Source organism: Scylla paramamosain, chromosome 35 (genome assembly GCF_035594125.1).
Source record: "Scylla paramamosain isolate STU-SP2022 chromosome 35, ASM3559412v1, whole genome shotgun sequence".
Lineage (NCBI taxonomy): Eukaryota > Metazoa > Arthropoda > Malacostraca > Decapoda > Portunidae > Scylla > Scylla paramamosain.
The window spans coordinates 2750001-2765000 of NC_087185.1; the positions used below are offsets into that span (position 1 = coordinate 2750001).

Consider the following 15000-nt stretch of genomic DNA (forward strand, 5'->3'; position numbering starts at 1 on the left):
TCCTCTCAAATTATCCTATGAAACCAGCCTTTGTTATTCATTTTTAATCCTCTCCCTCTCTCTTTCTCTCCCCGCCAGTTCCTTTACAACAAAACTGCGAATTTGAGGAATTTCAAGAGCAAGATATTTCCCATCCTGACTTGCAGCTGTCCGTTGAGTCGACAGAACAAGTAAGTAGTAGTAGTAGTAGTAGTAGTAGTAGTAGTAGTAGTAGTAGTAGTAGTAGTAGTAGTAGTAGTAGTAGCAGTAGTATAGTAACAACATTAACAATATCAGAATTAATATTGACAGCAACAACAACAACAACAACAACAACAACAACAACAACAACAACAACAAAAGATTCCTGATACAATATACGTCTAAGAATCACAAAAAAAAAAAAAAAACATTCATTCAATCAGTTTATATACCCACAGACTCATCTATCTACGTATATCTGTCTATTTATATACCTGTTAATTATCTATCTATAGCTACTCGTATGTATCTATTTATCTATCCATCTATTAAGATTCACACACCTTAAAATAACTTCACTCCTTTCGTAATTAGATTAATCTCTAGCCTCGTATCTTCCTATCTTTTTATCTATCTGCCTGGCCATCTATCTATCTATTTATCTATCTATCTATCTACTTATCTGCCTCCGCCTCCCCCACCAGTGCCAGGAGGCGTGTGAGGCAGAGGCCAGCATGAACTGCCGCTCCTACACGTGGGTGGCGCAGGCGGGGGTGTGTCGCCTCTCAGGGGACGACATGACATCAGCGGGCCTTTCTGCCATCCTGCCCTCACCTGGCGTTGTATACTACCAGAGAACGACCTGCCTTGACTGTTAGTGTGTGTGTGTGTGTGTGTGTGTGTCGTTGTAAACATTATTGCCTCCGGGGTCAGAAAATTTATGCTATTATTAAAAATTTCAGAGTTATTTTGACTTACCTTGAGTGATTGTTCGTGCAGCGCTAGCCAGGTGTTTCAGGTACGTTCAGGTATCACTAGGAGTCACTCTCACTGATTAAAAGCGATTATTAGGGAATTGTTTGTAACACCCGCCATGTTTTCCCTTTCCGCCGCAGGGGCCAAACTGCCGTTATGCCGCTATCTTGTCATCTTTAGAAAATACAACAATTAGGACAATTATTGCTTCCATAAACATATTTTTTGAAGTAGATAATTCATTTATACATAAATTTAAATCAATTTTAGCTTGTAATTTCCTAATACGTAAAAAAAAATAATAATGCTTAAATAGAAGCCTAGCTTTTAGAAAACGGATACAAATAAGAGAGAACGATGCTTTTAAGGATAAACTAAAACATTTGTTACGCAATGTTTTCGTGTTTATAATTTTCCTTTCTTTTTTACTTCAGTGAGATTGTCATGCACTGTGGACGCCATGACTGTTCAACTATATACTCCTGAACCATTCAAGGGGCGCCTCTTCTCCCAGGACTTTCCTAATACCTGCAAATCACAAGACAAGTCCAGAACGGAAACCTCTCTCGTGATTAATGTAAGTACCATCCTGATCACTATAGACACACATATAGATAAACATGCAGACAAATAGATAGCTAAGACATTACAATAAATCATATACGCAGACATGGTTTTACGCAACTGATAATTCATAACACTTTAGCTTAACCACAAAATGAAAACAAATACGTAATAATCTCATCTATCTTACCTTGCTGTCTCACTAATTACCTAATCCCTTCACCTGGGCAGTTTCGGGACCCCCAGTGCGGCACGGTGGACGAGGGCAGCGGCGTGTACAGCAACATCATAGTAGTGCAGCATCACCCTGTCATCCAGAGGCGAGGGGACAAGGCCATCAAGCTGCTGTGTCTCTTCCAAGCCGCCAACCAGACCGTCAGCGATTCATTCAACTTCATTGTCGAGTAAGTTGAGAGAGAGAGAGAGAGAGAGAGAGAGAGAGAGAGAGAGAGAGAGTGTGTGTGTGTGTGTGTGTGTGTGTGTCCCAACCACCCATAAGCACAATATCTCTTAGTTCCTACGTTTCACTCCTCCTCACGACACACAATTTCACTCCTTCCTTCTCTTCTCTTCCCTTTCTTTCTCTTCAGTCTCCCTCCTTCCACGTGCCCTTCCATCCTTCCTTTCCCTCACCATTCAGTCACGTCCTTCTTTTTACTGTACAGGGGCTTCTTCCAGCTTCCCTTATTCTATAGTCTTACGTTCTCTATACCTTTAATCTCTCTCAAACGCACCGTATTTCTCCTGCAGTAGTACATTTCCCGGAGGAAGGGTCGCCACTGCTATCGTCAACGCCACTGCTCCGTCACCAAGAATTCGCCTGCGTATTGTTGACCGCGAAGGAAATGACATCAACGGGGCCAGGCTGGGCGAGGAGCTGTACCTTAGACTCGATCTCGATGATGACAGTGAGTTAGACTGAAGCCTGATTGGAGACATGGTGTGAGAGACTGTGGGAGGTTCAGAGAGCAGGAAACTTATCAAGAAATGAGTTTGTGTGAATGGATGAGCGTGTGACTGTGTTCGTTTCGTTCATTATCGCCCTCTTACCATTATTCTGCATCATCATATAATATCCTATTCTATTTAGCATCCTACATAATCACAGGTCACTCTATAATGTCCTAAAGTATCCCATGGCATCCTACAGAGTCCTTGTATCAATCCCAAGTGTCCCAGAATGTCGTATACCATCCTACAAACTCAGTGGCTAATCTTAAGTGTCCTATAGTATCCTAGAGCATCCTGCAGAATCCTTGTATTAACCTCAGGTATCCTTAAGTATTTTACAACACCCTAAAGAGTCCTTATATCAGTCTCAGGTATCACAAAGCATCCTACAGCATCCTAGGACATTCTTGTATCAGTCTCAAGTGTCCTATAGCTTCCTACATCATCTCGGAACACCCTTGTATCAATCTAGATTCCTACAGCTTCCTACAGCATCCTAGGACATTCTTGTATCAATCTCACGTGTCCTACAGCACCTATTCCTCCCTCAGGCGTGTATGGAATCCTGGCGCGGAATCTGGTAGCACGTAGCGGCGACAACAGTGACTCCATAGTGCTGCTGGATGACCGAGGGTGCCCAGCAGACCCCGCCATCTTCCCGTCCCTTCAACCCATCCCCAACTCCAGGAGCCTTCAGGGAAAGTTCGAGGCCTTTAAGTTCTCTGAGGATCAAGTTGTGAGGTTTCAGGTCAACGTTCAGTTCTGCCTGGAGGAGTGCCGGCCTGTGAGTGCCATTGAGTGCTATTGAGTTTTATAAAGTGCCACTCCTTGTGAGACATTTTGAGTGTTTTCTGGGTTTTCTGAAGTATTTTTGTTTATTTGTTTACTTATTTTTTTTTTGCGGTGAAAGAACAAATATGTCTCCTTAATGGTATAGATAGGTTTTTAATGTTTAGTCTACGTAGATTTTTGTTTTTTGTTATTAGTATAGCATATTTTTGGCTCTTATTCAATAGAGAAATTAAATGCTAGTGTTATTGAGTGTATGAGTGATAAGTGTACATTACTGATAAACACACACACACACACACACACACACTAAGCCATCACCCTCCCTCGCCAGGCCCAGTGCGGCAATATCGTGTCCTACGGGAAGAGAAAGCGACGTTCCCTGAAGGGCGAGGGTGGCCTGGTGACTTTAGGAGGCGAGCTGACCTTGATTGGGGGAGAGGTCACCCTGAGGGACGTGGAGGTGCTGGACAATGAGGAGGAGGAGGAGGAAGATCATGTTTACCACGAAATGCCGCTGCAGAAGGAGATTCTAGTGGAGAGCACCACTGTGAAGCCCCTCAAGTCTGGGCTGCTACCGGAGGAGACAGGTAAGGGAGGAGAGACAGGACAAAACATAAACAGAATAACATAAAACATCAGAAGTTGCAAGTATTTCCACCAATCATCTCCATCCATAAATTTGTCTATTCTTTCATAGCTCCCTATTGGTTCGGCACTAACAACCCGATTACTGAGTCTATTCCATGTATCTACCGCTCTATCTGAGAACAATTGATGTACAGAGAGCATAAGGACAACATAAAATGAAGGAAGTGTTAGTAAAAATGTCTGTATTTTCTGTGAGGGAGAAAAATTATCACCAGTATTCCTTTGTCATTCTCCCACAGAAGCCCACCGCATTGCCAACCTGGTCTGTACATCTCGGGAGGTGCTCATTGCTATGGTGGTGTCCGCTGTTATCCTGCAGGTGAGACAGAAATTAAACCTTTGACTACTACAGCTTCTTCTCAGCTTGATGCTATAGTCTGGTGTAAGTCTAGGGGGTGTGTTATTGCCTGCTTTCTTGTTTCCCCATCGCTTCCTTATCTGCAACGAGACGAGAGACACAGTGATTGCTAGATTGTTAGGATTGCTAAAAATATAACGATTTGTGCCATTTGCAGTTAGAGGATGAAACCACACGAAACTAACGTGTAAATATCATGTCTCTAGTAATACCATTCATGAGTCCTGTTGTCCTGTTACAAGTGGTGGCAGCGCAAGGATATGACACTTCCTACCACCATTCCTTTCTTGTTGCCACAGATCTGCATCATCTTAATTGCCATCATGTGCGTGTTTGCTCGACGGAGGAGGAAGGTTCCCGCCACTGAGGTCCAGCAGGGCGCCCCCAGCCTCACCCTGAGCAGAGGTTACCGGTCACCTTACACCGTCTCCTACTCCGAAGACTCAGCCAATACTCTTAAAACTCTAAGGACGTCCCTGAGAGACTAGAGAGAGAGAGAGAGAGAGAGAGACAGAGAGAGAGAGAGAGAGAGAGAGAGAGAGAGAGAGAGAGAGAGAGAGAGAGAGAGAGAGAGAGAGAGAGAGAGAGAGAGAGAGAGAGAGAGGGAGTACAGGGCATCTATTGTATATTGCATCATGTATATTTTTTGTACAGTTTATACTTTAGAAAATAAATTATGAATAAGTTTATGATAAAGTTTTATTATGTAAAGGAATGTTTCATCTTAACAAACACCTGTCACTACACACACAGGTACACAGGTGAGAAGAAACCACCTCACCTATCTTGATTTGCTGACATAACACACCACAAGAGGTTATCACATCTCCATCACACACACTACATACCACACACACCTTTACATCTCTCCACACCACACTCACCACACAGACACACTGCACACACCACTACACATACACAATGACAAATATCACTCAGTTACATAGTTTTAAATCCACCAGTGACTCTATTAGTGTAACTTTCAACCTTAGTTTCAATCTTAATTATTTTTTTCATTAGGTAAGAACACTTTAATTGCCTCTCTTATCATGGCATCAACTATCACTAATTTCTATTCCATGTCACTTTGTCACGTTTACTTCCACTCTATCACACGTCACTCCCACCCATTAACCATTATGTCATCCACTCGTGTAGAAAGGTCCATTACTTCCACTTCACAATCACAAAAACCACGATCACTCAATTCTATTCCACATCAATTCATCATATTCCCACTTCTTTACTCCCAGTCCACTATCACAAGAGTCACTCATCCACCTGCCATTATCTCAGCCACTCCTCATGCTGGAAAGTCCACCTCTGATTCTTGGCGGATGTGTCACACTTATTCAGCGAGAGAGTATCAGGATTCATCTTGGACGGGAGGTCGAGACACAGGCCAGACTTGATGTGCTTGACCAGGCGCGAGGTTTCGTCATAAGTCCACCGCTGTCTATCGAATTCGTTGCACGCCATCACGCGGACCTGAGGATGTGTTGCCGTGTCGAAGTCCGGGGAGTCCAGACACACGCTCTCGTCCGTCATGATGTAGCCTGCGAATCCAAAGGGAGCATTGTGACTCTGATGGGTTCAGAGTGAGATGTACAGACTTTGATTTGAGTGAGTGAAAACTGATCATCCAGACTCGATACTTGAGGAAAAAGTACCCATGTGGACTCCAAACTTGAGTGAAAACCAGCTATACACATTTTAAACTTGTGATAAATTACCAGACGTCAAATTTAAGTAAGAAATTTTGATCAGAGAAAAATAGCTATCTTGACTCCAGATTTAAGTGAGAAATAGCCATCGACACCCAAAATTTGAGAAAAGACATACAGATACCAAACTCTCCTTTCATCTTGGTATTTTCCCTCCTCCCTCTGTGTGTCTCCATTACACTCCTACAGCCTCCACTCTCTTCCTTTGTGACTCCAAACTCTACCTTACTCTTCGTGTGCTTCCCTTTCCTCTCCTGTTTCTCTCCCTTAAATTCCTATAGCCTTCACTTCTTTCCCTTACTCTCCCTATGTCCCTCTGACCTCCCTCTGTTAGTCTTCCTTACACTCCTACAATCTTCATTCCTCTCCCTCCTTCCTGCTCCCCTCACAGCCTCACAGCCTCACCCTTCTTGTTAAACACGAAGGTCTGTGGCGGATACACCTCAATGACGCACTCCTTCAGCGTAGCCATGCCTGTGGGTTGCACGCTGCCCCCGAACCGCCCTCCTGGTCTGATTAGGCACTTGTCCTGCGCCTCATGACGGATCTGAAGGAGTAAGGAGTTCGTAAGGTATGCAGGATATCAACAGCTGCTGGTCAAGAAAGAAGGAGAAGGGTTAGACAGAAGTAAGTCATTTATTTTTGTGATTATAGAGTACATGACAGGGGTACAACAGGAGTAACCTAAGCAAAATTCTCATCATCAGTAACTAGGAAAGAACAAGAAATAATAGGTTCAAGCTTGAAAAGTTAGATGCAAAAGAGATAGAAAGGAACTGGTTCTCGAATAGGGTGGTAGACAAATGGAATAAACTCAGGAGCCAGTTTGTCAGTGCGAAAATAGTTATAGTTAGTTATAGATAAGTTTCATAAAGGGGCTGCCACGTGTAGGCATGATAGCTTCTTGTAACTTCCCTTATTTTCTTACGGTTTTATTAAAGAAGCAGGAAGAAAAATAGAAGAAAACACGTTACTTTTACCTCTCCACCCACTTATCCACCAAAAAAGAAAGAAAAAATTAAAAAGGTAACCAGTGAAGAGAACTCAAAATAGACACCAGGTTAACTCCACAGATGTCCTGAGATTCTCCTTATGAAGCAGTATAAAAATAGGAAGGGAGTAGGAAGGAGAGCATTACCTTGCCGAAGAATCCGTCCTTGGTGGGGAAGAAATGCTCGGGCCAGATGTTGTCAAGGTACCACTGGAAGTCATGGCACTGCAGACGGTCCCTCAGCATCAGTCTGTCCCTCACTGCGACATCATCCCTCACCCGCGCCGCCTCTGTCAGGGTAAAGAACGCCACAATGGGGTCATATAGCGCCTTATCCTTTTACAGCCACTAAGATCACTGCAGTAAATTGTTTGGATGGATATAAAGAAAGAAAAATAATTAGTGGTTAGTTTAATTTTTGTTAATCCATGGAAGTACGTCATTAAGAAGCTGTAGTAAGAAAAATAAGTCTTAGAAGTTGAAGATGATGATGAGAAAGGCTGACTAGCGGTGAAAGGGTTAATTAGCGTTAACTGAAGGGAATAAAGTGAAATAGAAGTAACAGCGAGAAAAAGAGATAAGAGAAACTATGCTAGAGAAAGAAGGAAAGAGTAAGAGCGTTGATGTCAAGGAGAAAGGACAAAGAAGCAGGGAGAGAAAGAGAAAGAGAAAGAGAAGCGGCGGAAGACTGAGCGTATACGAGAATAAGAGAAATAGAAAGTGTGAGAGAAAGAGAGGAAAAGTGAGAGGAAAGACTCGAGGGAGGAGAGAATGGAAGCAAGTGAGAGTAAGGAAAAGGAGGAGGATGGAAGCAGATAAGCAGGAAGGGAGGGAGGGAAGGAGGAAGGGAGAAATTCAACAAAGAGAAAGGAAGAAAAAGGAGAGAAAGGAGAGGGAGAGAGAGGAGGATAAGGTAACGTAAAACAAAGGGAAATATGAAACCTTGTGCTGCGGAGGACGAGAGAGAGAGAGAGAGAGAGAGAGAGAGAGAGAGAGAGAGAGAGAGAGAGAGAGAGAGAGAGAGAGAGAGAGAGACTGTATTCAGAAATCTTATCTCACTCGATAGAAAGACAAAGAAAACGGATGAAAACAATCGAAAACAAACAAAAACACTTAAAAAGACAAAAAAAAAACAATAAAACAAATAGAAAAAACAATACATTAGGGAAAACAAAGAGAAGCATCAACATTATCTATTTTTCTCCCTCTCCCTCTCTCTCTCCCTCTCCCTCTTCCCTGCTTTTAAACGGGGTATATCAAGGCACTTTCATTCAATAGCCTGATGAGTTTTTCCCTCCACCGCGCGCCCAAAGAGACAACAATGGGTATTTTCACTCAGGGCGCCGTCTATTATCAACAAAAATCAACAGCCTGCCTTTGATTAAAACTTTGACGGCTTCCTTTACCATCTGCCAGACCAGTATCTCGTTTTCTTCCGTCTTGCCTTGCTTCTTCTTTTTCTTCCCATTTTCTTCCAGCTCCGTTTTCTAGTAGTTTTCTCAGTGTTCCTTCTTTTCCTTTCTTTCTTCATTTTCTTTTTTTTCCTTTTTCTGTGACCTCTTATTCGTCTATTTGTGACCATGCTTTGCTTCCTCTTTCTTCTCTTTATCTCTCGGTTCCTTCTTTTCCTTCTCTTCTGTTTCTTTCTTTATTCTTCTCTTCTTCCTATGTCTGATTCGTCTCTTACTGGTCATGTTTCTCTTGTGTTTCTTCTCTCTTTTTGTGTGTTCCTTCCTTTTCTCATCTTTCTATTTCTTATTTTCTTTCCCTCTTTATTCTTCTCTTCTTCCATCTTCTCATTCGCCTCGTACTGATCATGTTTCTCTTTTTATTTCCTCTCTCTTTACTTGTTCCTTTCCTCCTCTTTTCTTCTCTTTTCTTCGTTCCTCTCCTCGTCTTATTCCAAGTTCGCATTTGTCTTTTACAGATCATATTTACTTATTTATTTCTTCTCTCCATTCCTTCCTTTCCTCATCTTTCTACTCCCTATTCTGGTTATTATTGATCATTAGATTCTTCCTCTCCTTCCTCCTTCTCAAGTATCCTCTCCTCTCTCGCTCCTTTCCCTCTGTGTTCTATTAAATTACCCACGTGTAGTTCGCTGGTACACGGTGCTTATGGACAAGCAAATATGATCTTCCTATGTGTTCTTAATAGGTATTGGATGTTGACTTAACTTGGGCAGAACTAAACGATTTTCTTGTGTTTTAGTATTTGTGTATAGATTTTTTGTCAGTCTACTACTGCTACTACTACTACTACTACTACTACTACTACTATTGCTACTACTACTACTTCTATCACAAGAATAATAGTAACATGGGGCAAAATTACACGATTTTTTTTGTATTTTGGAAACTTTATACAATTTTCGTCAGTCTACTACTACTACTACTACTTCTATTACTACTACTACTACTACTATTACTACTGCTATTACTTCTACAACAACAACGAAAACAACAACAACAACAACAACAACTCCTCCTCCTCCTCCTCCTCTACCCACCTGAATTGATCTTGAAGTAAAACTCTGACCAGTCATCCAACCACACCAGGGCCACGCGCGCCAGATTGCGGTACAGGACGCCTCCCACGCCCCCCTGCCCCGGGAAGGTGTAGGGAGAGCTTTTCCTGAAGACATGACCCACGTGACTGCAGGGCGCGATCTCCACTGATCCCCCGCACATCCATACCTGCAGGAGGGAATACAGTCATGGACACACACTTATTATTGTTTAGTACTGTGACCCATGTTTGGTTTCTCTAATAGGTGATGTGTGAAAAAAGAGCATTCGGCCATTAGCAAGTAATTAATTTATAGCCGACTGGGTAGTGATTCCAGCTTCCAATTAATTGTGTGTGTGTGTGTGTGTGTGTGTGTGTGTGTGTGTGTGTGTGTGAAAACGTTATGGAAAGTAAAATATTATGACATTTCAGTGACAATTGTTCTTTTCTGTACACCTTCATGCCATTTGGACTTAAAACAACCCTCAGTATATTCCAGACACCTCATGACGACCCTAGTGTATTCCAAAGACAGCTCCTGACTCCCCACCAACACCCAGCCTGCCAGGTGTCTCTCTCTTCCCCACTCACCCTGAAGGACATCTCAAGGTTCTCGCCACCCCACACGTCCATGTTCTTGTCGTAGGATCCCAGCTGGAAGAAGTAGTCCTTGTGGATACTGAAGAGTCCCCCCGCCATGGCTGGAGTCCTGTAGGATTGAAGGTAAATATGAAATAAATAAGACTGACTGAAAAGTAAAAGGGAGTAAAAAAGTGAGTCTGTATAAGTAATTTTGTCTTAGTTATATATATATGAATATTAATACGAGTTTCCTTCACTTTACTTTTCTTCTTTACTTACATGAACGGAACAGACTCAGTAATCAGGTTGCTGTGTTAATACGGAAGTTTAAGAGATTAGGCAAATTTATGGATGAAGATGATCAGTGGAGATAAAACCAGGCAAGGATGTTTTACACAGGGACTGCCACGTGAAGGCCTGGTGGCTTCTTGCAGCTTCCTATATTTTCTTATATTCTTATCACGTAATCACATCCCACTTTAAATAATCCACACTCCCTCTCATCTTTTGTAGCAACATCTGGCGTCCACTCACCTTTGCTCCCACTCTCCCTCCATCATTTTTCCTCCTCCACATTTCTCATCTACCCACACATTCGCTCCCTCCTACCCTTGCTTTTTTTTCTTCCTCCCCCTTCCTACACAGCCACCCACCTGTATGCCTCGGTGATGTCTCGCTTCCTCCCCTCCAGCTCGTGTTGGCCCAGAGTGTACCAGCGAAAGTGAAGGTTCCAGTTGAAGGCGCCCCAGTGCAGCTCAAAGGACCGCACGTATTGGAATGTGTCCTCGTGGATGATGTCTATAATGGGACACACCACGCGGGTTCTATCCTCGGCGATGCGTGACAATAGTGGCTCCAACCATCCTAGGGAAAGCAGAGGCGGCGACAGGACTGATTAGAGAGTAGATTTGATTGAAAATATCCATGCAAGTGATAGATAAAGACTGAAAACTGGTCCAATCGTCCTAGAACTTAGAGAAATAGAGTAAGGGAAGGTAAAAGGTAGAATTTCATTAACATACATCCATTTAAGTGACTGATAGGACTGTAAACTGCTCTAATCGTTACAGAAAGAGCGAAAAGATAAAGAAATGAAAGCCAGAAAGTAGAAATGAATAAATATACCTACATATAAATCTTGTAAATCACAAATGAGGATTCCTTCCCACCCATAAAAGAAAATAACAAATAAAAAAATAAAAGACTGAACGTGAAAATAACCACAAATGAAGACTTAGACAAAAAAAATGATAAAAAAAATAGAGGAAACAAAAAGCAAAATCTAAAAAAACAAATCCATTTAAACCACAGACAGACTTAATTATCCTCTAACCATCAAAGAAAATGGAGAAAAAAAGACCCAGAACACAAAACTAATCATGCAAACTCAGACATAAAAACAAAGAACATTCCATCACTATTTCTCTGCACCTCACCTGCCGTGGCCTCGCAGTGAGCATCCAGGAAGGTGAGCACGGTACCCTTCGCCTCCTGAGCGCCCATCAGCCTCGCCCTTATCAATCCTGTCCGCGTTGGGGAGCGAAGGACGCGCACAGTCACAGGGAGTTTCGCTACGTACTCCTCCAGCGGCTCCTACAGATGAGAATGGGAAAGACAGGTGAGAATGGATAAGTTTACGCTTAAAAAGGAAAAGCAAGAGGAGGAGGAGGACTAATAAGGAAAATAGGAAGACCAAAAGCAGGAAGATATGGAACTAGGAAACAAAGCAGGATTCCCACCTTGAGGAACCAGAAGGACAAAAAGAGAACTTGAAGAGAACAGAAGAAGCAAAAACAGAGAAACAGGACGAGGAAACAAGGAATAACTACCACCTTGAGGAAAGAATGGGAAGAGAAAAGGGGGGAAAAACAAAAGCAGAGACAAACAGGATGAAAGAACAGGGAAAAACTCCCACCTTGAGGAACTAGGAAGGAAGAAAAGAAGAGAAGAAAGAAAGGGAGAAGTAAAAAAGAAGAGAACAGGAGGAAAAAACAGTAAACGACTCTCACCTTGAGGAAGTAAATGAGGAATAAAGAGAAGAGCTAGAAGAGAAAGGTAGAGGAATACAAAAAATGAAAAGGAGATAAAACAAAACAAAAAGAAAGCAAAAAACAGAAAAATAACAAGCAAAAGCCAAGTAAGGACTCTCAATCTGAGGAACTAAAAGAGGAATAAAGAGAAGAACTAGAAGAGAAATGTGGAATAATAAGAAAAGAAAAAGAAAAAGGAGAGAAAAACAGTAAGTGAAGCAAAAACAGAAAAAAAAAAACAGAAGCAAAAAACAACGAAGGATTCCCACCTTGAGGAACTTTCTCTCCGAGGCGTCGTCCACCAGCAGGATCTCCTCCAGGACGGCTGCCGGGGAGCGGGAGATGACGGAGTGAACGGTGCGCAGCAGAGTGGACCACGCCTCGTTGTGGAAGACAATGATGACGGAGGTGGAGGGAAGCTTATCCAGGTGGTACTGCTTCTCCACGCACCTTGTGGGAGGAGGAGGAGGAGGAGGAGGAGGAGGAGGAGGAGGAGGAGGAGGAGAAGATAGAATACAATCGTCACAAAACATTCGTAAAATATTCAATTCCTTTTGCATCGTTTTCTAATCAATAAACTGTAAATAATAAAGTAACAAATAAGACAATAATTCCACTACTACTACTACTACTACTACTACTACTACTACTACCACCAACCAAACGTATTTCTTCCCACACGCACCTTGGAGTTTGTTATTTTTCATCGCCCTCATAAAACTTGGACTGTGCGTAATAATTTTCAGTTCCTCATCTTCAACGCTCATTCATCTCCACAACTATCCACTGTTACTTCTCTCACCTCAAAAATATTTCCCTGGCGCCCTTTCATCACCCATTTTTTACCTCCGCAGCTTCTCCATCACTCCCACGGGTCTCCTCTACCTTCTCTCCCTTCTGTCCAGTGTCCTCTCCTCTCTCCCACGCATTGGTAGAATTCTCTTTCACCTTTCCTTTACTTAATTCTCGTTTTCTTTAGCTTAGTTGAGTCCCCCTTCCAGACAACTCATCATTTTTTGGCTATTTCGTTATCTATTTCGTTAGTTGCTCTTCTCCTTTCAATTCCTAAGTCATTTTAAGGGTTTTTGTGTTCTCAGTTCCTTTGCTAGTTCTCCTCCTGTCTTACACCAGCGCCCCTTACCGTCTATATTCTATAAACTCCATAAATTCTCAATATCTCTCTTCCTTTCTCCTTTTAAATGCTGCTCCCTTCACCTCCCTTGCTTCCTCTCCTAAACTAACTCTCTCTCTCTCTCTCTCTCTCTCTCTCTCTCTCTCTCTCTCTCTCTCTCTCTCTCTCTCTCTCTCATTCCTTCCTTTAATACAGTTCCAATAATCTTCCTTACTTCCACTGGTAAAATCTATTCTCTTTATCTTATTTCTTCGCTCTAATACATTTCCCAACACCTCTCCTGGTCTCTTAACATCACTAGTTCTTTTATTCCTTGCCTCTAGTCCTAAACTCTCCTATCTTTCTCTCATTTCTTCTCTTAAATAATTCCCATCACCTTCCTTCTCCTCTTCCTCCCCTACAGTTCCCACCACCACCTCCCCTTCACCCTTACTTCTTCTTCCGGATGTCTGGCAGCGTGCGGTTAACTGGGATGCGGTCAGAGGCGAGGAGGTTGAACCGGTTAATATGATACAGCTTCTGCATGCGAGCCGAATCCCAGGTGGGAATTTCAACCGGGCTCCCCAACGCCCCAGCCTTCGGATCCGGTGAGTAACCATTTGTGTTGAGGATTTCTGCGGGAGATAACAGGTGGAGAGCGTGAGGCGTGCAACGTGAACCTTAGTCACTGATACGTAAGGTAGTGTTAATTTTCCCTCGTTACCTCGCTCCTTAACTTCCCTAATGGGTGTTTAATTCATGGGATCTTTAATCTGCCACTAAAGTTTGCTGGGAAGGGCGGAGGATGTACAGTCACTCGGTTCAGTTACCCATAGTCTTCCTCCTCCTAGCCTTCCTCCTTCCTGTCTGAGCCATTGCACCTTCCTTCACTTCCTCTAAGCTTCCCTCTCGCTCTCCCCTACGCAGAGTTCCAAACACTCACTTCCTTGTAGCTTCAAAACACACAAACACACCTACTCTCACTCTCTCCCTTGCACTCCCTTCCTCATACCTTTCCTTATAATGCTACTCTCCCTTTAGCCTCATTTTTCTCCCTGCAACCTCTAAAACATACACCCTTCCCTATATTTTCACTCCCAGCTACTCTTATTCTTATGCTCCCTCACTGTATCCCAACACCACTCCTTACAACCACACAAACACTCCCTTGCACCTTCAAGATTCACTCCCAGGTGCCCTCTTCAATCTCTCCCATGCTCCTTACCGTCTGTCAGGTTCGGAGTTGTCTTGCCTGGGATATCGTCTCCCATGTAGTGACCGACCACCACGTGAATGCCTCGTTTGTCTATGTATTCCTCCTGGTTACGGTGGCGAGACCTTAGGAGGCGCAGAAGGAGGGAAAAAAATTGGTGACTGAGGAATAGATAAATAGATAGATAGATAGATAGATAGATTGACTGGCTGACTAACTGGGTGACTGACTAACTGACTGATTGACTAATTGGTTGAGTTTATTGCCAAAGTGCCGAAGGGGGAGGGAAAATAATTGGTGATCGAGTGATAAATGAACATCCTGGAAAACAAAATAATCCAACATGATACAAAAAGAAAAATGGATAAAATAAAAGATAACTGCATTCTGACCAGAGGAAAATGAGAAGAAAAAAGAAAGAGAAAGAGAAAGAAGAGAGACAGAAAGAAAGAAGCACAAACACAAAGATAAGAAAGAGAAGAAAGAACAGAGAGACCGAGAAAGAGAGAGAGAGACAGAGAAAGAGCAAGTAATGAATCGTGAAACACACACACACACACACACACACACACACACATACTCACTTCAAGGG

General features: G+C 42.8%; 2 protein-coding genes across 5 annotated transcripts in view; one reads left to right on the forward strand and one right to left on the reverse strand.

Moving 5' to 3' along the window:
• LOC135090557 (uncharacterized) overlaps positions 1-4938 on the forward strand; it is a 37963-nt gene extending 33025 nt beyond the window's left edge. For all 4 annotated transcript variants that reach the window (XM_063987410.1, XM_063987412.1, XM_063987409.1 and 1 more), the window contains 9 exons: positions 79-170; positions 666-834; positions 1371-1513; positions 1732-1904; positions 2251-2408; positions 3003-3235; positions 3575-3830; positions 4131-4210; positions 4549-4938. In XM_063987410.1, the coding sequence (XP_063843480.1) occupies positions 79-170; positions 666-834; positions 1371-1513; positions 1732-1904; positions 2251-2408; positions 3003-3235; positions 3575-3830; positions 4131-4210; positions 4549-4737 (1493 nt within the window). In that variant the 3' untranslated portion in view covers positions 4738-4938. The remainder of the gene's footprint in view (positions 1-78; positions 171-665; positions 835-1370; positions 1514-1731; positions 1905-2250; positions 2409-3002; positions 3236-3574; positions 3831-4130; positions 4211-4548) is intronic.
• The window catches only part of LOC135090559 (polypeptide N-acetylgalactosaminyltransferase 1-like), a 24162-nt gene continuing 14092 nt past the window's right edge, over positions 4931-15000 (reverse strand). The window contains exons 2-12 of the mRNA XM_063987413.1: positions 14993-15000; positions 14421-14533; positions 13650-13830; positions 12354-12534; positions 11491-11647; positions 10708-10918; positions 10064-10181; positions 9474-9660; positions 7112-7254; positions 6379-6520; positions 4931-5805 (exon numbers count right to left, since the gene is read on the reverse strand). The exon at positions 14993-15000 is cut by the window's right edge and continues 127 nt beyond it. Coding sequence (XP_063843483.1) covers positions 5537-5805; positions 6379-6520; positions 7112-7254; positions 9474-9660; positions 10064-10181; positions 10708-10918; positions 11491-11647; positions 12354-12534; positions 13650-13830; positions 14421-14533; positions 14993-15000 — 1710 coding nt within the window. The 3' untranslated portion in view covers positions 4931-5536. The remainder of the gene's footprint in view (positions 5806-6378; positions 6521-7111; positions 7255-9473; positions 9661-10063; positions 10182-10707; positions 10919-11490; positions 11648-12353; positions 12535-13649; positions 13831-14420; positions 14534-14992) is intronic.